This window comes from Motacilla alba, chromosome 3, assembly GCF_015832195.1.
Source record: "Motacilla alba alba isolate MOTALB_02 chromosome 3, Motacilla_alba_V1.0_pri, whole genome shotgun sequence".
NCBI lineage: Eukaryota > Metazoa > Chordata > Aves > Passeriformes > Motacillidae > Motacilla > Motacilla alba.
The window spans coordinates 86,486,077-86,512,551 of record NC_052018.1 but is presented as its reverse complement, the minus strand read 5'-3'; the positions used below and the strand labels follow the sequence as shown (position 1 = coordinate 86,512,551).

The 26,475-nt window shown below is 40.6% G+C and overlaps 1 protein-coding gene across 5 annotated transcripts in view; it reads left to right on the top strand.

Moving 5' to 3' along the window:
* Positions 1-26,475, top strand: part of TTC7A (tetratricopeptide repeat domain 7A) — a 168,553-nt gene that overhangs the window by 3,557 nt on the left and 138,521 nt on the right. For 2 of the 5 annotated variants that reach the window (XM_038133631.1, XM_038133633.1), the window contains exons 3-5: positions 1,250-1,418; positions 17,885-18,015; positions 20,063-20,184. In XM_038133631.1, the coding sequence (XP_037989559.1) occupies positions 1,250-1,418; positions 17,885-18,015; positions 20,063-20,184 (422 nt within the window). Of the gene's footprint in view, positions 1-1,249; positions 1,419-2,135; positions 2,193-15,327; positions 15,383-17,884; positions 18,016-20,062; positions 20,185-20,440; positions 26,325-26,475 lie in introns of those variants that run through there. The other 3 variants (XM_038133634.1, XM_038133635.1, XM_038133636.1) reach the window with 3 other exon arrangements.

Below are 26,475 nucleotides of genomic sequence, written 5' to 3'. Positions count from 1 at the left end.
TAGGATAAATACTTAGAATTGCTCTCAGGTGGTGCTGTCAGGTCAGAACAGCAGAGTGACCTCTTGCTGCTCCAGATCTGAGGGAATTTTGCACAACTGGTAGCTCCTGATTGGAGAAAAATGTGCCACAAGCTGCTGTCAGGAACTTAGGGTTGTGTTGGGAGGACTGCAGCCTTGCACTGCCTTTGGTGTCTATTAGAGAAGTAATACTTTTATTTTGTTTTGTGATCTTGGTGTGTGGCCAGTAGCTGCTTGTCAACTCAGTTGCAGAGCTTCTGGAGGGTTTTAATACTCTGCTTTGATGGCTGCTGCTGCATTGGTGTCCTTTGACACGCAGTTGCATAACTGTGTTTAGATATAAATTAGTTGCAAATCTGCTCTAGACTCCTATTACTTTTGGTCCTGAAATTGCCAGGCTAGTTTAGTTAGGTTGGAAATGTATATTATACTTCCACCATGTTAATTTCCAATGAGAAAGGTCAGCCTATTTAGAGCATAAAATGGAGGGAGGGGAATCTATCCAACCCTTTTTACAGTTTAACCCCATTAACAGTCAGAACTACTGAATTCTTCCAGTTCCTTGTGTTTAGTTTGGCTGCATGAATTGGCGTTACTGTTTCTTAGCTAGTGGTGACTTAGCTACTGATGCAGTATTGACCCTGTGTTGATTGCATGTATTAAAAAAATGGGTATGAAGGCTTAGGAACCTCTTCATGCTTTCCAGAGGGTCTGAACAGATGTGTTTTACTGAGGTTCTGTTACATTTGTTTTCAATCCTTAAACAAAATGAATCTTAGAAATAGCAGGTGTGCCTTCTGTTTTTTCACTGTTCTATGAAAATTCTTTGACAACTAAAGAAAATTTGAGACTTTTCTCACTCTTTAATTAAATATACAGAGGAGAGGGGAGCACTTGTCTAAAATGTGATGTTTACTGTCTAGTTTAAACACAGGGGTTTTTCTTGGTGTGTAGGTAATTCTGACAGTGCCAGCATTTTATGTGCTCTTTGTGGCTGGTGAATCGATAGAGCAGGTCAGCTGAGACCAAAGAGTTGGCTTACAAACTGTATTTCAAAACTGAGCTCCAAAGTGATTGTCTGACCTTTATTGGCTACTGCTCTCATGAGGTTAGCCTTTGCAGTTGTGAGAGGAAAGCATTCTGAACCTGCCTAATTTGCTGTGGAGTACTTCATTCTTCCTGTCTGGTATTTCACCCTGTAAACACTTTTTCTCTCTCTGTTCTGTTTCAGCCGAAGTATATGACAGAAGCTATGCTGATTCTAGGAAAGCTTCATTATGTGGAGGGATGCTACAGAGATGCCATCAGCATGTATGCAAAAGCAGGAATTGATGACCTTTCAACCAAAGAGGAACCTCTGTATGTGCTGCGTTTGATAACTGAAGCCTTTGTTATTAAAGGTAAAGGACCATGTATGTATATTTGAAATATGCTGGTTTTAGGTTGAAGGTGTTTCTCCAAATGGTTTGGTTGGAGCAGGATTAGGGCAAAGATGTATGCTGTAGAAGTATGGTATAGTCTGTGTAGTTTCAAACTTAAAGGCATTATGGAGTCTTAGTCCAGGGTTTTTAAACTTGGCTGGCTTGTAAAGACAAGCTTGAAATTGGAAGTCTTGTGGTAACTCTTGGCTGTAAGTCAGCGACATGCTTGAGCTTGTGTGTCCATTTTGGAAAAATCTAAATCAAGCCCTTGGCTGAATTAGGGCCTATGCTTTGGGTTAGAAAGAGTTAATCTACTTGTACATTTCAGTGATTTCTGTGAATTAAACAACAACGATATCTCCAAGTTTTAAACTTTGGACTAACAGAATATGTGCTTTCAAAGCGGGTAGTATATTTTTGCAATGCATGTCACACAGTATCAGACCTTATGTACAAACAGGAATCTCTCCTCCCCCTTGTAACTCTATAGACATTGCACTGTTTGAGAGATTCTAATTAAAACTACCTCTGTGGGTAGTGAAATTGCATTTCCTTTTTGACTGGGGGAAAGACCCTTGTCAGTTTTTGACTTGGGGGGAGAAAAAGGTCAGTAATCTTCTCCTTCATTTGCTTTCGGTTCCTTTATAAATGTTGCTCAAGTACTGCTACCTATCTACTGCTTTCTACTCTTTTCAGCATGTCCACCAGCTAATTAGGTGAATGAGAACTCTGATGATCAGATACCTTCAACTGGTATGTAAAAGAGTGAAACCAAATCAACCCAAAATACTGTTTGACTGGGCTGCTAGTATTACTGATAATAATTTAAGTCATTCTGCTTTTTTTTGAAACCCTGTTTGTGCTGCTTTGCTTGCTTTGATTTTTGTTTCCTGTGGTACTGATCGAATCTGCTTCATTAATGAGCTTTTGTGGAGCAGGACTAATTTACTTGTGCCTCACACCGACATCTGCATGGCACAGAGGAGCGGGTAGTTGCCAGTGCATTCTCAGCAGTGTATTTGAGAGCAACTCTTGGTGTGCTCCAGAGTGTGAAAGAGATGCACTGGGAACCAGACATGACCCTTGGTGAGGTGTGAGTGTAGTGATAATGTGTGTGTGGAAACTGATGGAATAACCCTGTTGTTATAAGAACCCTTGTATTGTGTTGACTACCTAATTTACATATGAAGATATTGGAGGCCTTTGCCTCAGAGCATCAGGCAATGTTTTTGGTTTCTTTTCCCCATGTGGTTTAACATGGAATGTAAACACTGTGTTGCCCTGTAAACCATATGGAGTCTCTGCTGTTGCAGAGAAGCCTCTGTGCTGTTATGGTTCCACAGTCTTTATACTCCATGATGATTATTTTCATATTAGCTAAGATATCAAGAGTGTAGTAAATCACTCAATATTCTTCCAAAGTTGCTGGCAGAAAGAAGTCCAGCAGAGTGGAGCTTGTCCAGCTGAGTTTGGAGAGGATCACTGAGTTTGCTGCTAGGATCACTGTTCCCTGATGCCATGTTACCTCAGCCACTCTTATGTTAGCACTTTGTGCAGGTAGCTATGGTAATAGCAGTGTGGATTTAAATTTTCACTTTAAAACATGTGTCCAGGCTGCTTCTGCAAGGCAAGTAACAATATGGAGTTGAATTATTTAAAATTCATTGATACTTTATGCCGTAGATTTTTCTTATTCCCCTTTTTAATTTGGTATCTCTCCAGAAATTATTTTCATTCATGCTATATTACTGCCTTTGGTTGAACTATTGGTTGTTTATGCAATCTGAAGACTTCTTTGAAGATGCTCTTAAAAGTTGCTTGTAGTAAAATTTTTGCAGGGGCCATTTAGGCAGATATCCAGAAAAGCCACAGTCCTGTCTGTTTCAAGGCAGAAGTTAGGTTCCCCAGTCAATTTCTTGTTCACATTTTCAGAAATGGGAGAAAGCCGTTGGTTTAATAGAATATCCCTGTTCATCCAGCATTAGTTAAAAGCAGCAGAACTTTGTATCACTTCATAGTGGGAAATTGGAGCTGCCTCAGTTTTGTGTAGGTAATACTGCTGGGTTATGCCTGTGTGCAGAATGGCAGCATAGGTTCTCAAGCACTCAGGATTAGACTGGAAAGGTCATGGAACAAAGAACAGTCAGATAAAAGGCTTATTTTTTAAATGTTGACACCTATCCTTTTGATGTTGGAAATTAACAAAAATATAACAAGAAATGTGGGATACAGTGGGAGGAGTTGCCCAGATAAAGCCAGTTGTAGAAATCCAGCAAAAAAAACTTTCCTTACTTAGAGCACCTTTTAACCTCTGCAACACTGAAGGTGGATGTTGAACTAAATCTCTGGAGGTCCACAGCATGTAGTGGGTTCATATTATGGTAAGAGGCAGTATGGATTTGTACCCTTATGTGTGAATTGAAGAAGTTGAGCAGGGAAAAAAATTTGTGCTTGCCTTCTCACTAAACTTCCACACAAGGTGAGTTTCAAGAAGTAAATTTGAAGTTCTTTATCAGTATGAGGGCTTGTGCAATTGACAAGTCACAGGAAAAATGGCAGAGAGCAAGATTCTCCAGTGTCTCATCTGACTGCTGTTTCCTGTTCTGTTTCTAAATCCCTGCATTGTGGGGAGACAAGTTTTGTGGGCGCTGTGAGTGGAGCTCTGACGATTGTTTGATTTTTCATTATGACTAATTTTTAACCTTTCTGGTTAGTTAATAGGTGGTTGGTTTGTACTTGTCTTCTTCCTCCCCATCCTCCATGAAGTCAATCCCTCCTTAAAATTTTACTTCTGCTCGGTTCATATTACTGCTGGTAATCTCTGATGCAAGCAGCTCTGTGTTGCATAAAACAGTATTGAGTAAGCAAACTTTGCTTCTAATTCAGTTGGGACACACTGGGGCTTTGTTACCTGGTGATGTCCATTTGAAACAGAAAGCAAAAAAGACTTCAGAACAAAAGGTGTAGCTGTTAAGAGTCCACTGGTTTCCCTCTGTGCTTGCTGCAGAAACTCTGCAGATCTCTCTCTTTGAAAGGAGTAAATCTTCCTAACCCTTACAAAGCGCTGTGTAGCTCTAGCCAGGCCTTCAGCTTACCTAAGCTGCAAGAAAGAGGCTTCTATGGTGTGGCAATGTTTGCTGTGCTGCTGAGAGCAGGAGGAGAGCTGCTTTAACTGAGGCAAGCTGTTGCCAGCCTGGGTGGTGGAGAGTCAGGCAGGGCTCGTGTGTTAAGTGGGTCCAGGCTTTGTAATGACTGAGAGGGGCTTTAGCTTGTGGTCAGGGATATGGCAGAGCTGCTGCAGTTAGCCCTGTGCTGAGGGGCTCCCTGTGTCTGTCAGGCCAGGCACTGGACTTCTTCCACCTGGAGTGGGGTAGCCTGGAGGATAGCTACCTGTCTATATTTGTGCAGCCATGCCATAGGCTTGCCCATGGTATCTGGTTTCTAAATGGATTTCTAGGGAGTTAAAGCTTTAAAAGTCCCACTGCCTATTTTTCTCCTTGTCTCCCAGTCCATCCTGTAATTTTTGTAATTTAGTCATTTTTGTGTTATTATTGGCCCTTTGGCAACTCAGGGTGGGTTTAATTTGTGCAGCTTCAGTCTGAACTCTCTGTCGAGTCAGAAGTTGGCTGTTCTGGGGCGATTCATCACCTCTTCAAATGGCATCTGACACAGTTGATGTGAATGGTGTTGTACATAGAGCCTCTTCTCTGGTGACTGTGAGAGAAGACTGCTGACTAAACTGAGATTTATTCCTTGTAATTTTGTTTCTAAGTGGTTTTGTTCTTTAGTTTTTGTTTTTGTTTTTTTTTTTACTTTAGAAAAGACATCCATTTTATCAAAAGGCTGCAATGTGAGCTTGGTCTTTTTAGATCTTGGGAAAGGTGTGGAAGAGAACAAGGTGATAATGTGCCTGTAAGAAGCCTTGGTCCTAGTCTGCTTTTTCTTATAACAAATCCAACCACAGGTCATATCTACAAGGAAATGAGATTCTGTTAGTGGTTCAGAGCTATCTTGGACCCATTTTAGTAATTTAAACATGCTTTAGATCTGTGGTGTGACACATTTGAAAAACCAAAGATAAAATCTTGAAACAAACATTGCTGGATTAAGCCACTGAGCTTTAGAGCTCTCCTAAGATCTGTGAGTGATATTTTTCAAAGTAAAACCTTGAAGCTACCACGTAGGGGTTTTTCCTGAATTCAGTAATGATAAACATACTGGAGCCTGCTTCCAGTGTCCTGGGTTCAGCACATCTTGTTTTGGATTATTTTGTTTTTGTTCAGTCTTAGAACAAATTGCTGAGCTTGTGTGTGTTCCTGTTTCTCTTGTGGTTGTATCTTTGAAAAATTCAGTGGTAATGAGGTCTGTATACTTTCAATTATATTGTTCTGCTTTCTGCCCATGTGAAATTATTATCTTGGGTTTCCAATACTGGAAGTGGTTGTTTGGAGATTCTGGTGGTGTTCAGAAAGGAGAATGGTGATATCACACAGAGATAAACAGAAAACCTGACTTTTTACTCAGCAGGTTTGGAAACTATTTGCTTGGTTTTAATCATGGTTTTAAATTGACCAAGTGAAGCCTCAAAATTGGAATAAACTGTTTTAAACTTCGTAGTGATTCTTCTCTTAATTAGTTTCTTTTTTTGTTGGCTTGTACTACTGTTAAAAACAGTAGGTTTGCATACAGTAAATGCAAGCTTGGTATTAGAGCTGTTCATTCTAGCTAATCAGAGGATGTGTCACGCACTTGTTTATATACTTAATTGGAGTCTTTAATTTTGACATTTGCTTGTGTGTCATCCATTTGTCTAATATGGTTTTCTACATGATGACTTTCTTAGGTGAGATTTGTATTGAGTTGCTAATTTTCAGTTTGAAAATTAGAATAAAATGTAGAGTTAAAGATAGATTTATCAGAACATAGCTTTGCAGAAAAGCTACTTTTCCCTCCTCTCTAAATAATTTGATAAGATTTTCAGTTTACTGAGTGAATTTATTTAACTCAATGTTTCTGATAATCTGATAAATTTCTTGTCATGTGTACATTTTTTAAAATTCCTAGATGAAAATGGGAAAAATAAGCTTTCCTGTTTGGTTTTATTTCATTTGTTGTTGGTTTATTGAAGTAAATAATATAGAGAATTGAAAAGGAGAAAAGGAAGATTTGTGGGTTTGGGGTTTTTTTGTTTTGTTGGTTTGTTTTTGTCTGTTTTGGGTTTTTTTTTTTGGTGCTCTTTGCAAGAGAATACCTCTATTTTAAAGACTATTCCAATGCTTCATCAAACTCTTATTTCTGATCCTAAGCTACTAACTTTACTAGTTCAGTTCTTCACTAAACGCTACCAATCCCATGCTGCAAGGATTTATTCCATTCAAGTAACATTAACGGGTTATTGTGTGGTATCCTCTTAACTTATGCAGCCTTACTTTTAATGAGAGTTTTCTGTTAGCTTCTCTGGAATGAGATTTTTGTCCACTTAGTTTTTGGTAAGTGAGATCATAGTATCAAAACTGTAGAGGGTTCTGGAATACAGACTGTGTGGAATCATTTTGAGTACCAGTAGTTTGAACAATTTCAAGTGTAGATCAATTGAGTTTAGAAACATTATATAGTTTTGTAGGGTCATAATTTAATTCATAAGCTTATTTTGAAGGTGAGTTTACACCTCTAACTTATTTTTGTCAGAAGCATTTTTAATTCAGGTCGTGTTTTATAACTCTCTTGATGGACTGTACATTCACTTTCTGAGTCTGTCCCTCATTTCAGAGGGCATAGCACTTTTCAGGATGTCCTCTCCTTTTTGTAGACAGTGTTTGGAATACTGTTCCAGTTCTTGTATGTCAAAAACCCCTCCCAGTGGTTACACGTACTCTTTGTGTTTGAGATTTTTACTACAGGATCATTTTTAAGAGTTTTTGAAGTTCCTTAAGAAAAATCTGCTGCAATACCTAAAAAGAGATGATGTGTGTGTATATCTTACTATATAAGAGCATACCTTGTCTTGTCCACTGAGACAAGTGTAGAAAATGAGTTAATGGAAGGTTGATGACATTTTTTCCATGTTCAATTAAGTAGTTTGCTTTATATTCTCTCTAGGCACTAGTGGAGAAAAGTGAATGTTGCAATTGCCCATGTCAAGATAAAGATGTTCCATTTCTGTATTGTTGTTTAGGAGCCACATGGCTACACGCAAAGTACTGAAATTTGTGAGTGGTAAAAGTAGAGGGAACTCAGATCTCCTTTGCCTCCTTCCTGCGCAGCTGGCCCCACCCTCCCTAGAAGCTGAGTTTTCATCCTGTCTGCATTGCTATTCCTGTCTGACCTGAGGGCAGTGTGCTATGATGTACCCATTTAGCAGAAATGGGCAGCAGGTTGTAAGGTGTAGGGGAAAAAATCCTGAGCCTGAATTTCCTCTCTGTTGCTCTCCATTAATTTCAGTGTCAAGTATCGTGTTGCTTAGGCACTGGTGACATTATGGTATATGTGCCATAGGCTTTTACTTGAAAGTCTAAATCTTCTATACTTTAATAATCCTGTTTAAACCGGAAGGGCTGTTTCCTTAGTATGTTCTGACTTCCCAGGGGTCCCAATTCACTACTGTCTGGAACCTGCCCACCTTGGAAGTGATGATGCTGACTGAGGCACTTGAGTTCATTTAAGTGTTGGGAAGCATATCTAGAACCTTCCTAAAGACAACACCACTGTTCTTCATTGGCTTTAGGAAAGCTGCTTGTTGATCGTGAAGAGCCAGCGTTATACTGGGCACAAAGCTGAGATGAGAAGAACATAGGTTTGGGTGATAGTTCAGGGGAAAGTTACCTAAAATTTTGATTTCACTTTTTTCATACACAGATGTAGCTTTTCAGTGATAATGGGCTTTGGTGAAGATGATGAACACTTGCCAGCATGCAACTGTTAATCTACATGCTGCTTTTAAGATGATATATTTGCTTGCAGTTCTCTCTGTTAACTGCTGTTTCCTCTACTAGCAGCTCCTTGGTGAGGTTACTTTTGTCAGTAATATCAGCTGCTGATGTGACTAAGAAGAACTTAGTGGGACATAGTAGAAGAGTAGAATTTGTGTTGGGTTTTTTGTTTTGGGGTGGGGTTTTTTTGTGGGTTTTTTTGTGTGTGTGTATGTATGGGTTTTTTTTTGGTTTTTTGTATGTGTTGTTTTGTTTGTTTTTCTTTTTTTTAAGGGTCTGGCGGGGGCAGGGCACAAATTGCTTTGTTGGAATCCTTTCATGACTACACAAGGTTGAGATTTGTCTCTCTGAGAACTGAGATCTGTGGCTGATGGGTTCCTTTAAACAGAGCCTAAATAATAAAATTTGTTTCTTTGCCTGGCCATTAGAAAAATTGAGTCCCAGCCAAAAGGATGGATGATACAACAGGACATTAAAATTAAAATAAGACATTTTGTTGGCAGAACTTGTTTTCACTTTTGCTTGGCGAAAGATGCATCTTTTAAATGTTAATCCGAGGGAGAGAGAGAGGCTTTTTTCTATACCTGGTATGCACCTCAAAGTGCTGGTTTTCACAATTCTGACAGCAAGACAGGAAGCATGCTGTTAATTCATGCAGGCATCAGAGTAGCTGTCTGATAGGCAAAAGCCCCACTTTGTAGATGTTGATGTCTTGATAAAAGGACCTAGTATTAGTATGTTTTATTTGGGGTTTCAGAAAACAATTTTTTTAAGAGTCTGGAGTTGCTCTTACATTGTGACAGTGCCTTTGAACCTGTTACATGTTGGTGAATTGTGTGCCTTTGTGCCACTGCTTCCCTGCTTGGGTGTGAAAGAGTTGCCCAGCCCAGCCTTGGTGTTCTTGATGCACTGAGGCTTTTCTGTCGTGCTCCATGAGCTTTTCTCTGCTGTTGGATCCGGTGGTTTACCGTTCTAGAAGTAGTTTGCTTGTAGCGCTGTCAGCTACGTGCAAATGCAGCATGGGTGTTTACTTTAGACTTTCAAGGAGTTAGATGCAGACCGCTAAATGCAGATTACTGAAATTTGGGAAGTGGAAAAGGGGAATAACTTCTGGTTCTTTTTGTTAATGTGATTTGGTTTCTGCAATGGTAAAGTTTAGTTATTCTGTGCCCTTCCCTGTACACAGGTGAAGGTGATGATTGCACACATGCATAAAACCTTCTCCACCTTCTGCACTATGACTTAGTTCTCTAAAGCTGTGGGGTTAGCAGCATCAGGAGGTGGAAGAGTATTTGCCCATGCTTTTCTAAAGAAATGGAACAATGTTTGTAGGGTTAAATGAAACAACATGCTACACTTACTTTCGCTAGAAGAGGATGAATACAAACTTACTTGCAGATGGCCTAAGCTAGAGGTAGCTTTTAGATGGCCGTGTTGTGTAGCATGGTGTGTGTCTGGTGGCTATGGGAAGATTTCTGTGTGGTGGTTTGCCCTGGAGTAAGCTTCAAATGTCTCTGTCTTTCAAGTGACTGGGCAGCAAGCCTGTTAGTACTTGCAAGCTTTGTCCATTCTAGTAACTTTAAGTAGAATTGTGTTGAGCGCTTGATGCAAATCAGCCCAGTAAAATATAAATTACTCTTCCTTTCTCTCCCTTCTGCTCCCCAAATACACATAGAATCATTTAGATTGGAGAAGACCCGTAAGATCATGAAGTGCAACCATTAACCCAGCACTGCCAAATCCAGTAAAAAACCACGTCCCTAAGCACTAAGTCTACACATCTTTGAAATACCTCCAGAGATGGTGACTCCTGGGCAGCCTGTTCCAATGCCTGACTGCTCTTTCAGTGAATAATTTTTTCCTGATAGCCAGTTGAGACCTGTCATGACGCAACTTGAGGCCATTTTCACTTGTCCTGTTACTTGGTGTGTACTTGTAGAGGAGACTGACTCCCACCTTGCTATACCACTGCTTTCAGGCAATTGCAGAGAGATTCCTTTTCTCCAGGCTAAGCACCCCCAGCTCCCTCAGCTGCTCCTCATAGCCCTTGTCCTCCAGACCCTTTACCCGCTCTGTTGCCCTTCTCTGGACATGCTCCAGCACCTCACGGTCTTTCTTGTAGTGAGGAGCCAAAAAATTGGAAACAGGATTCGAGGGCTAGTCTGATTCAGTGACTCTGCAGCTAGAAGAGAACTTTCTTGCTGGTTATGCTGCTCAACTGTAGTGCAGATGAACTCAAGCGGAGTAAATTCCAGTACTTGGTCATCAGTACCATCTCCTCTCCCTTGTGCCCCTTCAACTTAGCATTTTTTCTCTTCTGCTTCTTCCTGTTGCAGTTAGACCAGGGAAAAAGACTAATTTCTGCAGTATGCCATGACAGTTTATAACCATGGATGGTGTTGACAAAGTCTTTAGATGTGGGCTGTAAGAGATTGCTGATCACCCCAGTGTTTGCTGTGCCTCAGAGCATTGCTCCAGTAGGTGTATCTTGATGTCACAGAATGGAGGTGGCCTCTTATACCAGGACAATCAATATGTTATAGCAGTGGTCCCCAAAGTGGTGCATGTGCCCCAGGGGTTGAGCAAGATTATCTGCTGTGGTGCAGAAGAAAAGTACTATAACTTACATTTATTTTTTTCTTGAAAAATCCACCAGCAAAAAAAGCACTTCACATTGAAATAAATCTTTAGTATTTTATTGAAAGCGAGTCCCTGACTTAGTCGGTATGTCAGAGGGTCTTGTGTCATGTAGAGCCTACAAAAGTGTCTTGCAAAACTGGATGTTTCACACTGTAGAAGGGCATCCTCACTATTTCATTCACTTTCATATGTTGCTGCTCACTTGTGCCTACTTAAGTGGATTTTTGTAGTATATTGTCTAGTTTTAATTAAACTAACCCTTATGAAATAGACATGTAGCTTAAAAATTCCCTCAAAAACCTGTTGATTGCAGGTAGTGCTAGAAAGAGGAGCACAAGTGAATGGTAAGAATGTCAGAGATTACATTATTAGCATGAGCTCTTCAATCAGGTAAAAGCAGTGACAGTTGGATTGGATCTAATCAATGAAGTCTAATGACCCTCAATTAAGTGCTTAAGTTTTTAGAAATTTCGCTAGAAAACTCTCTTGAGCTTTCTCATGTAAAAGCAAAATATGAAAAAAATATACCATTGGAGAAACACTTGTTCTTCCTGCTGTGGAAAATGGCTGAAGTAATATGAAAAAAAACTATATGGCAGCAAACTAAAATGCTTTCCTTTGAAAGAGACACAGAAGACATTGACAAAGACTTGAAAAAAGTAGGTATTAGAAGAAATTGGGCAGTGTGGGAGGCTTGGTATGTAGTAGCGTGGAAGTATAAATGTTTCTAACATATCTCATCTTAAGGAACTTGCCACAATCTGGTTCAATAATGAAATACATTAAGAGCTACTTAGGAGCGCAGTTCGGCCCAGAAATGCACAAAGCACTGTAGGATGTCATGAGTGAGGTTGACTTTATAAACACAAGACTTAAAACTTAGTTTGTAATGAGGTGGGGAATGACCATGAAAATCTGTACACACCACAGCTCAGTGATTATTTCATGGCAAAATGGTTGAAATAGTTGTCAAACTTAAAGGTGAATTATTGCTTTTTTGCTTTTTCAAAAAGTCAAGTGTTCTGAATTTGCAAGATTTTTCTCTGCTGACAGGTAGCTGTTAGCATGTTATCTAGCAGGTATTTTTTAAAAAATAAACACATAAATATATAATAAATATTTTGTGATGCAATGTCTGTATATAGCTATATGCATATGTTGAGTATGCATGCTCAAATTTATTTTTTTCTTAATATGATCAAGGGATTTTGGTGACCACTGCATTATAGGTTAAAGCAAAGATTAAAAGACATGCCATGGAGGTTAAGAGGAGCCAGTTGAGCGGGTCTGGGTATGCTCCAAAGAATTAGTGTCTGTGGATTAAAGTTGCTGATTTCTGCTATGCATAGGGTATGTGGTGTGATGCAGAGCCTATGCAGTATTGATAGAGGGCAGGGCATGGAGGCTGCATCTCAGGGGAGTGCTTGCTGCCTTCTGGCTTTACAGCTACTTGATCACAAAGCTGTCCTAATTTTAGCAATAAACTTGAGCTGTAATTACAAGTCTAACCAGATAGAGTTCTTGCTTTGAAAATAATTGGAGTAACATTGTTGGCATTGGTTTATTGCATCTAGTAGGAAAGCGGGGAGAAGGAGGTCTTGAGTTCTGCATTGATGCAACTGAGTAACCTTCACAGGTTGCTTAAATTTTAAGCTTCATTCCCAGCTTATAGTTAGAAAGGTCTTCAGATAATTGTACATGGAGTTACTGGAATTTTCTGCTTTTTACCTTTGAGACTTTTACATGAAAGATACCTCAAGATTGTGACAGATTGCCAGAAATTTACAATAATCCTGTATAATAGGAAGAAGCAGTCAAAGAAGTACGTGCAGCTTTCTTGAACAGCAAAACTTGTCTCTTTGTCCTCACCTTTCATGGGCTGCAGTATGAATCAATGTGTTTAACATCAAGGGCTTCTTGGCCTTTTTTCCCCCTCTACTATTTCCACTGTGAATAAATCCTGCTGAAAAAAAATCATAGCTTAGTTGCTGGGGAAAAAAGTGTCTAGACCAGGTTGTGATTTATTTAAACTGCTGTGGATTGTGGCAGAAATAATTGCATGGTGCTGGGTCTTGCCTATGTCTAACTAATCCCAACTGCTGCTTGTTGAGGTTTGGGCTCTTTTGCTTTCCAAGACAGTGTAATAGAATAGGTTAGTTGAGGACTGTGCTCTTAAGTTCAAACCTTAGCTGGCAGGGCAAACTAGTTTTAATACCATCTCTAGAATGGTTTGGTTGTGCTTTTGAATTTTGTCTCTGAAAAGTGTTTGGTATTCTGATGAATGTTGATTAGTCAGCATGCACGTGTATATGTTTGAAGTCTTAAAAATAGTCTTGTTTCAATGCTAATTAATTTCCTAGAGCCACAATTCTTAACTAGACTGAAGGCCACATGGTAGAAGTGAAGTGCATCCTCTGCTTGGGGACAGTGACCCAGAATGACCTGGCATTCTCCAGGATGGGAATGTGCACACAACCAGTTTCTTGTTGCCATGCAATGTCATCATGCATGGCTTACCTCAAGGCAAATAACTTACCTTCCTGTACATAGAGTAAAACTATTGCATGCACTTATCTTAGCATCACACTGTCTTCTGGCCAGGCTGGCCTGTCTGTGTAGCCCAGGAGCACAGACAGTGGAACCTTGCTCTGCAGACTGGGGCTGGTGCTGTTGGCAGGGCTCTGAGTTTCACACTAAGATGTCTTTTGCTTCAGGTTGCCAGAGGTGTGTTGAACACATAGCACTGGGATGCAGCACTTGAGTTTGGGTTCATGCTCTTCATGCTGTTGCTTTTCTTTGATCTCTTCTTCAGCTTGCCAGGTAGCTCTGATGCTCCTGGGCATTTAGCAGCTGATGCTCCATGGGATTTTAGCAGCTGCAGGCTAGCACTGTTGGTGAAAGTGATGACCCTGGATTCTTGCACCTATTCTCTGGTTGTCTAAATTCACCCAGGTATAGGAAGCTTGAAATCTGTGTGAAAAGGAAAGGATTGGTACATTGTTCGTACTTGGAAGGAGGAGCACCGCTATTTGGTGAGCTAGTTTATGAACCATAGAAAACTAAAGCCACCTTAATCTCCTCCCTAGTCCATGTGCAGTCTCCATCTGTGCCCTGAGGCTTTCAAGACCAAGTTGGGTAACACCCTGAGCTGGACCTTCTTTGTGTAGCAAGTCAGACCATGTACCTCCAGCATGAATTTTCATCCCATTTATATTGCTGAGACTCTGATATCACATGTCCATGTGCACATAGATGTTCCAGTTCTGGTGGTAATATCACCTCAGAGCATTGGTGCTATATGATGTCAATGTCTTCCCTTGGCAAGGAATGACTGAGATGAAAGGGGCAATACACCTTCATAAAATTTCCCCTTTAAGATTTCCATATATGAGAGCAGTGCATTTCAACTCAAGGAAGAGACTACTTCAGAGGTACATTTTTTTGTAAGAGGTACATCTACCTTATGGTTTGGGATTTTTCTTACATAAATGCAGCTTAGATTTGGGGGCAGGGAAGAAGGGGCATAAATTATAGAAAGGTGAAGAGCCAGAGGTGAATCATTGGAAGAACTAGAGGAGGTGAATGGAAGCTTTGCCTTTATGCAGGAGAGAAAAGCGGTATTTCTATACATAGAAAGTTACTTCCTCTGAAGTGGGTAGAATTTGTTCTTTTAAAGAAGAATAATTTGGAAACAGGTCTTGAAATCTTGAGCCTGGGCGATACTCTATTAGAAAACTGTCTGCACCATATGATAAACTACTGCAGTATATAGGTATGTATCTATTTAAATTTGGGCACCTGATTCATATGAGAAAAATCTTAGGATAGATAAGCTTTAAGTTGGTATTCTCTTACCACTGCTGATTGTGAAAAAAAACCGAGTCCCTTTACCTTAACCAGCTAACAAGAAAGCATGTAGCCTTATTATTTACTTGGAAGCTAATTCTCTCTTGGCAACAGCTCCACTTTTCTTGCTAAACCCAGTGTGGAAGTAACATGCACTTTAGTGCCTTTCTGACACATTGTGGAAACTGAGTTGAATTTAAATTGTGTGTTGTGCTGCAAAGTCTTTTCTGTGCTGGTAACTGGAGGATGGACAAGAGTTAGTGGAATTTGTGCTCTTTGTGCTGGTGAGCTTGTCAAGTCTTACCCAGCTGCATCCTAAGCAAATCTTTTTGTTTGGGCTTTGTACTGTGGGAACTGAATTTGTGGCTGCAAAAGTAGGGAACTTATGTTGTTTTTCTTCTGTTCTTCCCCATGTATACTGGATTTGCAGTCTGCTTGCTCTAATTCTTCTTTTCATTGCATTTCTGTGGTAGGAAAGAATAGCCCTGTTTGGATTCTGTAGAAGATTTTGTACTCGAATGACATCAGGTCAGTGCATACAGTAACAGAAAGAGAACCATGACTAATGTCACATCATGTGGGTAATTTTTCCTTCTAGCCCTTTACAAGTAGTGCAGTGTAGCATAGTATCTGTTTTAACACACTGTGTATTGCTGGATACTTACTGTGGCAAGAATCCATCTGGAGATGTTCCTTCCCCTTTCTCTGATCAGCCCCAGCTCTGTTTTTCTGACTTGCATGGATGGGCATGTTTGTTGTCAGTACCTGATGCTGGCAGAGGCTGCTTGCTTTCCTCCCCCATGTCAGAGCTTAGAGGTAGTAACTCCTTGCAGTGGGCTGTAGCATGTATGTAAATGGCTTTTTATCAGCCTCTTCTATCTGTGTGACATCTCCCATGATAAACGCCCCCATGCAGACTGTGTTAGGATGGCTCTTGCAGTTTGATTAAATGCTGCTTGTATATGAGTGTCAGTGGATTGTACTGGATCTTTTTTTTTGCAGGGCCTTCGGCCCTACTTTGCACTTAAGGGAAATGGCTCTGAAATACAGACTTCTTAAAAATTTATTTTCACTTAAGGGAAATGACTAGAAATTCAGAGGTAGAGAAAACTGAGACAGGTGTAAGAAGAATATTTGTAGGTTATTTGTTCTTACTGTAGCACTGGATACTTCTGGTTTGTTCTTTTGCTGTAGAGAGAGTTAATGAGCATTTTTTCCCTTCACTTGTTGCAAAGTTACGGGGTTGGAAATTGGAAGCATCAAAATAATAGGAGAACAACCCCTGATATAAAGACGGAGACTTCATTGATGAACTAGAGAGAAAATCTGTTATATCTGGATGCTGTACATGGTGTTCACCAGAAGGAAGAAGAAAACACAGATTGGGCATTAGTTAAAAGCAGCAAAATGATTGTCATCCCTGTCCCACACGCCCTGTCAGTTTGAAGTAGATTCAGTCCTCCTGTTCTACTCTGGTCTATATTTTCAGAGGTGGAAGGTATGAATTTGTGTTCCTTCAAGATATACATCTTTGAGGGAACACAGTGTGTACTTCTGACTTGGGAGAGGACAGAAGGAGTGGGGAGCCACCTCCTGAGCTTGAACCAGGGAGGCCTTTTCCCAACCCACTGAACTAACTGCTCATGTCTGGCTCAAATGTAAGACATGAGATAGGGAAACTCCTCACGGAGTAACCAAGGGGACAGAACAAATGTTGAACACAAGAAATAAACAAAGCTAAGACTGCCTAGGAACCTCAGGCTCCTCCAGCATGAGTGCCCAGACTGTATCATACATCATGGGGAAGCCTGGCTGCCTGTTGCTGCCTCACAGCAGTTTGTTGCCAAGACTCCTGGAATGAGCAGACTGAGGTGCTGTACCTCTCGAACTCGGAAGTCCAGGAAAGCATGGCTTGTGCCTGTGGTGGGTCCTCCCAAATCCCTTGCCACATGCTGCAGCAGTTGAAATGACTTCATTGGAGAGCTGTCTGGACAGCTGAATTCTTCTTTTGTCACCCCTGTGGATCTGTGTCAGGAACACTAGAATTTTGTATCGCATCTTACATGTTTGTCATTGTTATTAGGGAATGTTGTCAATCAGAAAGCATGTGCTGAACTTTTTGCAACATGTGTTGGGCTTCGAGGTGTTGGTACAGTTGTGATTGCTGAAGATCCAAGTTTTTGAGCAGTGGGGTCTTGTAGAGATCCAGTGTGGCATAAGAACCTGTACCAATCAGAGTAAAACTGGTATATGGATGTGTAGCCCATCCAATTAGATTTAAGGGTATAAAGGATGTCATAGTGTGACACCAGACAAGGGTCTGATAGTAGAAATTTTTAATGTAGCTGTGCATCTTCAATTAACATACTCTGTGTTTATTTGTGGTGTTGGATAATGATGCAAAAAAGAAGTTCAGCAGTACAAAACTCAGGGTTTTTTCCTTCCTTTGGTAAGGGAATGATCTTGTGGTTAAGAGTCTCTTGTGCCTTGCCAAGAGCTTGCTGTGTGTCCATGAGCAATCTGCATGTGCTCAGATTTTCCAAGAGAGGCCTCAGATTTTCTGACTTTGTTTCTGTATAATTTTCCAGTTAGGGAATTTTTTTGTTTTTTCCCCTCAACACTGCTGCTTATTGAAAGCTTCACTTGAAGTAGCAGATGCCTAGAAATGATCAAATTCAGTGCCAGCCTGGCTCTGAATTGAAGCACCCAAGATCTATAGCTGTCTCTGGAAATATAGGCCTTAATTTCTCTGTTTGCTGATTCCTACTAGAGGGATTGTGTGTCCTGCCTTCCTGAAGTGTTTGAAAGGCACGGTAGGAGTGTGCAGTGGCACTGTGTGTTAGAGCAGCATGACAAAGATGCCTTGCATGTGTAGGAATTGTATTTTCATGGGGGTAGTGTCCTGAAAGTCATCAAATCGAGAGGGAAACCACATGAGGAAAAACCTTCCTGTCAGCTGGTAAATTAAGAATAATATGACCATACTGCTGTTGGTAGGCTTCAGTTAAAGAAGATGTTGCCATTTTGCAGGTTTGTCACTGGAGCGCTCAACCAACTCAATTGCCTCACGTGCTCGACTGTGTGAAAGGGAGGAGGAAGTCATGGCTTGTTTTGAGAGAGCGTGTGTTATTGCCCAGGTATACTTGCAGGAGCTTGAGAAGGTAAGAAGAAATGTGCTTAAGGTATGGCCTGGGTGAAATTTCTAGGGGTTTGACAGCAAAAATGAAAAAATGGAGAAATGTCAGTGATCATAGCAAGGAGTCTGAGAACAAGTTTGAAGAAGTGAGATGTCTCATTAAAATAATTTGCAAAACAGCAGTTTAGCTGGTCTCTACTTATTTCTTCTGAGAATGAGGTCTGGAAATAAGTTCTCCCTGTGGTAAAGCACCAAATACTTTAGATATGCAAAAGTTGCATCTTAAGTTTAGCCCTTACTAAAGAGGAACTATGAACTCTGCATGGCAAATGCTGGTGTGAAGGAGCTCAAGACAGTTTACATACCTGCTGTGTAAGTGATGCACAGCAGTGGCTATTGAGATCTCTAATGAGCTGAAAGAAACCTTTTTGGGTCAGCCATAGCAGTTTAATTACCAGTGCTTCACCTTCTCCAGGTGAACCTTGAGGAATCCAGATCATTAGAACCTAGGTCCTCCATCCCTGGAAGTGTTCAAGGCCAGGCTGGGTGGGGCTTGGAGCTGCCTGGTATAGTGGAAGGTGTCCCTGCCCATGGTAGGGAGGTTGAAGCTAGATGGTCTTCCAAACCAAACCATTCTGTGATTAGTAGCAAGTAGCTGCTTAGCCAGTGGTTGGTAGGATGGATACTGGGAGCCTTCCACTGAGCTGTGCAGATAATAGGTGCTGCTGATTTGCTGGGCACATGCAAACTTTGCCTAGCTGAATTTACAAGACATGCCATGTGCTTCCATGCCTTTCCTATGCCACATGTTATGCTTGACATCAGCAGTACTGATGACAATGCATTGTTATCCGTCCTCTAACTGAAAGGCCTTTGACCTTCTGACCAGATACTTCTGCTCTTCTCAGTAGCAAAGGTGTGTTGCTGTTTCAGGTTTTGTTTTTAATTGTATTGAAACAAGAAAAAATAAGCATAGTGCATGTATAAAAGTTCATTGAAAAAGCTAACTGAGAAGAGGCCTGCTCTGTTTCTCTGCAGAAAAAAAAATGGAATAGTCTTTAAATTGAAACTATTACTGTCCTTCTATTGTGGAAAGATGAGTTCCTGCCAGTGCTGGACACTGTAAATTTCTTTTACTGACAGCTTGGGTCTGCGAAGAAGGAAAAGGGTCTGACCTGTAATTCATTCACTTAGAATCATAGAATGAGTAAGGTTGGAAAAGACCTCTGGATTCACTGAGGCCAGCTATTAATTCAGCACTACCATGTCTGCCACTAAACCATGTTGCCAGGTGCCAACACCACATGCTTTTTGAACACTTCCAAGGATGATGATTCCACCATTTCCCTGGACAGCTTGTTCCAATGTTGGACCACTCTCTCAGTGAAGAAATTTTTCCTTATGTCGCAACTTGAGGCCGTTTCCTCTTGTCCTGTCACTTGTTACATGGAAGGAGACCGACCCCCCACCTCTCTACAACCTTCTTTCACATAGTTGTCTCTGGACACAGAGACAAAAATGCAGGGTTGATAACAGACACAGTAGAAGTTCATAGTCCTCCTCCAGTCCTAGATGAAAAACCCTGCTTTGGAGAGGCAACTTTCAGCAATGCAAGTGGCTTGTTACCAGTAAGGAAGCAAAACCAAGGAGCATTTGATAGGACAAATAGAGGAAAGATTAAGATTCTTCCATCAGGACTCCTGATGGCTTGCTAACTCTTAACAAATATTTATGTTATGTTGAGCTAGATAAACCTACTCAAACATCGTATTGTTATTTCTGTGCAACATACTGGATCTTTGTAGTTTGTGTGGTATTTCCCAAGCTGTTGGTGTTACTATGCAGCTTTCTACTTACTTTATTAAAGGTTGGAAAGGTTTCAAAACTCGTATTGCATGCAGAGTATCTCATGGAAGTTATTGTATAATTTATTTTAAAATTGATTTTATAACATTTTTTAATAGCTGATAGATGTAACATTTAATTGTTGAAGATGTTACTGGCTCTCAAGGACCTGGCTAGTTCCAACAGTTATCTGTATTCCAAGGTATTTCTTTTTTTTCCCCTCACAGACCTTAAACAACACACATTCAAGGAGTATCAAGGGCAGCAATGTGACTTACTCTGATTTTGAACTTTCCTACTTTCTGGAAGCAGCTCTACAGAGTGCCTATGTGACTCAATTAAAAAAAGGGTAGGTGGATGCAGATATTAATAAAATTAGATAATACCGCATGTTTTGTCTCAGATGAAGACTATTTTTTTTCTTACGTTCTGTTATGACTTTTGGCTGCTGGCTTACCTCTAGTCTTCTCAGTGTCTTCTCTTTCTTCTGTTTGTGTCTCTCTTGTCTTTTTTAGGAGCCTTAAGCATCATTTTTCCAGACCTACAGGTAGGGTGGGGTAGAACAATATTCTTGTCTTGACTCAGCTTTGCTCCCTGTGGAAACGAGGGGAGTTTGACTGTAGAGAGAGAGTGGAATTTATGCTGCTGTGTGCCCTTATAATTTTCCGCACTTAAAATTCAGTAAAGTCTTACAGGTAGTTTCCTTTATTTATTTATTTATTTGTTTGTGTAAGGTCTTAAATTTGCCAATCAATGCCCCAAATCTGTGTGTTTTTACTCTGGAGAATGTATGTGGGAGCAGTGCTGCTCCAGGGTATTTATTATGCCTCGAAATACAGCTCCCAGTGAACTTCAGAAGGGCAGGAGAAGTTAATATCTACAAGCCTACAGTGAATTTTATGAGCCTGAAGTGAAAAACCTTCTCAAGATCAGTAGAAAAGACACTGTGAATGCCCTCTTCCAAAGGCCATTAGTGAGGATATGCTGTTCCCTGAACCAGGCTGTGTCTTCAAAACATAATTAACTCTGGTTATCCCATGGGGAGATTTTGTCATGTGGGAGAGTGTCTCTTCAGCATGTGTAAACAGTACTTGTAAGACTCTATCCTTCCTTAGTCCTCTTCTTGCACCATATTATCCCATTTATTATCAAGGAGTCAGATTCTGGGTTTCTCACTACAAACTGTGTTCACCAATATTTAATTTTGTCTTTTTTTGCCTTCACTTCCAGTGAAAGATACTTTCTCTTATTTTCTTTACTTCTTTTCCTGCTGAGTAGACTGGAAAAGAAAGCAAAAAAAAAAAAAAAAAAAAAAAAGGGAAGATTGAAAAGAAGAAAACCAGGAAAAAAAAATCCCAGCAAGAATTAGTTCAAATCCTTCTGTAGAAAACTCATACTATTTTTTGATTCTGCTGGAACAGGAGCTTGCTTCTTCTTTAGGGCTTTTTTGCTACCTTTTTATCCCCCAAGGATGACTTTTTAATGCAACTGTGAATAGCCGCTGTTCTCCATGCGTGTAGAGCAAAGCTGTACCTGTAAGCATATCCATGAGATGTGCCTTCAGGTAAGCCTTGTTCTAACCTGGAGGCTTACAAAAACACATAGCTCAGATGTTGTAAAATGACCCCTTTAGTCAGGCAAGTACAGGTTTATGCATAAAGCAGAGTATGAACTTGTAAAGCGTAGTCTCAGTATCTGCTTGGTATGTGGTTTTCCCAGGTGAGCTGGGGGTTGGCCAGCTGTGGCACAGTATGTGCTTTCCTAACCTTCTGCCCTTCTCAGGGCAAACAAAAAGCCCAGGTCTTGCCAGTCAGCTCATTAACTATGTAGTGAAATAAAATCCCATTTAGAACATATGGCACTGATGTCCTCCAGGCACCTTTTGAATATCAAACTCATGCATTTTATTCAGCAACATTGTAAATTTAGTCTTCATCAGTGATGAGTTCATTATATCTAGCAGGATATTTTGGCCGTTACTGTGGGCCCTGCATGCTCTCTCCCTTCCCATATTATTTTATTGATAGCCTTAAAAACAAAAACCAAATCTGAAACAAAAACATACCACAAAAAACTACAGGAACACAATTTGAAGCAAAATACATGTGTGAATTAAGCCATGCTTTGATTATAAGCTGAATTGCTGCAATAGCATGTTCTCCATAGCTGTTTCCTGATTAAAGAGCAATGGAGCTCTGGCAGCTGGGGGGGAGTGGAATCCCACGGGCTCCTTACCTCCTGCAGAGCAAGTGAGAAACATCAGCCAGGATTGGAAAGTCTGCTGGGATAAAAGGAGCCTGGTGGGACGTGGCAACTTGTCCACCCCCGCAGCTGATGCTGATGTGTGGTTTCTGCCGCAAGAGGGCATAAGCAGCATTGGGATATATTATGGAAAGGGGAGGGATATGGGAAGAAGCTTTTTAGGATGCTTCATGAGTATAGTAGATTACTCTACCTGATACTGAACAGCTCAAAGAAATGCTTTTGTTCCCCTTACTGCTTCCAGCATGTTCAGGTAGGAAATAAGCCTTGGATGATGACTGCTCAAGCTCTCAGGGGGTAGGTTCTATCAGGTGGGATGTCCTTCCCCAGTGCTACATGTGTACAAAAGGAATAGTGAATGTTTTATTTTTGTCTCAACAGGCAGAAGAGCTCAGGGATACAAGTGCTGTTGTTATGCTTTTGTTCCTGTTGGCAGGATCAGATATGCTCTTCTCGGAATGTGGTCCGGGATGCCCTTTTCTCTTGCAGTGTGCAGTGAAAAGAAGACACCAATATAAAAGAAAGGTCCAGTCTCTCCCTTAGGTGTTGAACTGCCAGCTGTAAGGAACAGCAAGTCTTGCAGCTGTAGAAGTCACAGATGCTTTTAATGAGATGCTACATAAAAACATTGTGTTGCTCAAGATGCATTTCCTGCAGTTGTTTGCCATGCTGGAACCCAAGAAAGCTTTCTTTTGGTCCTCCAGTGAGGAATTATGATGCTGTGGATGCAGAACATAGGAAGGCAGATGCTGTCATACTGTAAGAGGCAGCCATTTGTCTTAAAGTTATCATCTGCACTAGGTTTTGGGTTTTGGTTGATTTGTTTGTTTTGGGTTTTTTTCTGATGCAGATGTATGACTATTAGACTCATTTCTTACTGCCTTCTCTTCTTGTGTCTGTGCATGAACATCTGTTAAGGAGAGGATATGGTTTGTTAGAAACCTGGGTGAGGTTCAAAGATGCAAAAGGAGAGGGGCAGAGGCAGTGATGTTGCTGCTGTTTCTGTGCTCTGGGTACTGCATTACTCTGGAGAGGTGATGCTGCAAACTGCCAAGTGATTATCTCAAGATGGTCTGTTCTATCTGTCAGCAACTGATTGTTTTAGCAGTAAATGAGTGGGGATAAGAACATGATCTGCTGGTGACCATCTTGTTGGGGGCCTGTCTTTGCAAACCTCTGTGTCCACAGTCCGTTCCTTTATTGTCAATACTTTTCCTGCCCATTTGCATAGAAAACAGTGTACTTCTTCATTTTCTAGTGTCCTAAAATTTTATGTAATGTTAACCAAACTGTATGATATAACTCTCATATGACTACTTGATTGCTTTGATTCATGGGCTGGTAATTAATCTATATTAACAGGGTACATGCACAAAACAAATTTTTATGCCAAGCTGGACTGACTAAAGTTGCTCTTTGTCACAGTTTGTGCCCATGATTGTCTGTGTTCATTTTTATTAGATTAGCTGTAACTGAATCCTAAACTGCTCTTCATCATGCTTTTTTTCAAATGGTGCTCTGATCACTACTGTGGCTAAAACTAAAACTAAGGCAGTTTAATGATCATGTCCTTTTCCCTTCCTGTTTTCCCTCATTTCTTTTTCTGGCCTCTTAGCAGTACAGTAGGGGCCCATGGACTCTACCAACTCATTTTGTTTCCATGATCTAATGTTCACTTATGATGCCATGGCTTGAGGCAGCATTACCTGGGATTTCCAGGTAGTCCTCTATCCAAGTCCTGCAGAGGCTCAAGATTGTTTAGTTTTTAATCTAAGTAAGCTCAAGTGTTTGCACCATGGATTGCCAGAGGCTTTATGACTGCATCCTCATCCAGTTACCTACATAGGATGTTTTTCTGTTCCAAATACATACTTTTTTTTGTTAATTTCTTAAGGTCCTAATTTTTTTAAAAAATCCCTTCAATTGCACATTTAGTGTATAAAGGGCACATATTAATGGAACAGTGAGTTCCTTATTGTTATCAACAGAGCAATTCATATGCTCGAAATGTGCTCAGATGGTCTCCTGGCTTGGAACAGTAGAGTGGAAAGACAAACTCCTGTGTTTGCAGGCAGGTGTGCTCTGTCTCCTGTCACAGCTCAGTAATGTTTGATAAAGTTCAAAATACAAAAGCAGCCAAACCAAATCCTCTTTCCTGTAGAACTGGTATTGTTGAGAGCTCAGGGGATGGAGTGGGTGCTGTTTGATAGATCCTGACCACACAGGCAGCTGTCTGGGAGTGGTGAGTGCTGGATTCTCCTCCTGTGCCGCCCATTTTGCACTCCTGCTGTCTGTTAAAGGGGTTCCTAAGCATTTGTCATGTGCTGTATGGTTCCAGCCCTGACTACTGACAGATGGGCAGCAATTTGCCATTTATTCTTTCATTCTCTTCAGTGTGTCTGTTCCTTGTTTTTCTTCTCCCCTTCCCCCCCACCCCAGAGCAAGGTGTTTCTGACAGGAGGCTTAACTTGTTTTATGGCCTTGTCTAAAATGTTGAACTGTAATGGTGCCCTAGTTTTCTAGTAACAAAACTGTCTCATTTTATCACATTCAGTAGGTTTTTCTTCTTGGAAGTATGTGCCAAATGTGAAATTAATTGGCTTTGCAAGTGGTCACTAGTCTTCTTTCTGATGTTGGTTAATGCAATTCATTGGCACTTTATTAAGACAAATATCATTATGCTAACAAGAGACCTAAATAAATGCACTTTTGAAAATGCTGTAGAGCTGTTATACTCCATAACTCTTCTGTCTAGCCTCCTAAGGAGCCCATGGAAGAACAGAAAATACTGGCAGTTTTCAGTAATCAGGAAGAGCAGTTGGGCAGATAAATTGTGTTTTGATGGGGGAATTTATTAATTTTTTCTATCTGATAGTAAATACCATGTAAACAGTTCTGTTAGATTTGGTCACTACTTGTGCATAAGGACCAGAACTGCATCTTTGTGGGTATGTTCTATTCTAGAACCACAAAAAAGCTCCCGGCGTCTTGGCCCTGTCATTGGAGTGCTTGCTGAAGTGTTTAAGTCCAACTTAAAAAACATTCTTGACCTTTTTTCCTCTTGATAAACTCAAAGCACATTTTTACTTTGGAGAAAGTGGAAGGAAAAAAGACAGCATCTGACTTTTCTCTACAAGTCTTCAGCTTTTTTGTTCTTGTCTTACTTTCTTGCCTGCCTATACACTGCTCGTGTTTAGACAGTCTATACCTCACAATTTGAAACTGAGATGGGTGTTGCTTGGAAGTCCATATGCATTTGCATTCTGTGACATGGTGACTACAAGCTTTAGGGTGGCATTTTATGTAGCCAATATTCACGGTAAACATGATGACATTTTTATCTCTGTACCTCCAAAATAATTAGACTTTTTTAAATTGTCATCAAATGTTTGCTGTGGATTCTGGAGTACAAGAAGGTTTGCAGTGCATGAAAGCAGGCACAAGTGCAGTTTGTACTGCTTACCTTCAAAATTTAATCAGTTTGACAGCAAAGGTTATGGCTTTCTTTATAAATGAAATTTAGCTTTCGTCTGCACAGAAAATTCTCCTGGATAAGCTGAAGTGACGGTTAATGTACCAGTACAACTGCTTATTTTGTTGTCTTGTACAACATTGCTTCTTTTCTGCTAGCTTGTATGTCTTTGGGTAGCTTTGACCCTGCAATGAATGTGCATTGAACCATTTTGCAGTTACAGTGGTGGTGGGGCCATGTCCTTAGCCTTGAACAGCTGATAGGCTGCCAGTGTGTTAACTGATATGTACAGTGTTTAATCTTTCCTCTCTGCATCTCTCTGAGTGCACAGGCACAATTAAGATAGCATTTGGCAACTAGTCAGCTTTAATTGCTCATGGTGTATGCAGAATAATATGATTTTTTTTCCATTTTTTTTTTTAGTCTAACCCTTTTACTGCGGGTTAAGCTGTGCTTGCAGACAGTTACTGCAACTTAGCTGCCTGATAATTAACTCTTTAAACCACTGTAATTTCATCATGTGCCTGGACCATCAGACACAAAGTGTTTAAGCACCACCCAAAAGAAATCGTCATTTAAAAGCATCACGTAAGCTCAATATAATTCAAACAAGTACAATCTGTGTGTATGAAGAGGAGATGTGGATGCTTTTAAGGAGCAGCATCTGCTTTATAAATACGAGCTATGAAAGGCTTCCAAATGTCCCCTCTGTTCATCAAATGTGAATGTGATCTTCTCTTAGGAAGCCATCTGGAGTAGGCAATGCTACAGTCACTGCCTTGCTCTGTGCCATTGTCCTGTCTGTGCCTCAGAGTGACTTGTCTCGCTACTGTACGCTCAGTGTCAGTGATTGTTTCAGGGGTTGTTTGAACTTCAGGTGTGTTGCCGAGCTTTGGCACATCATAA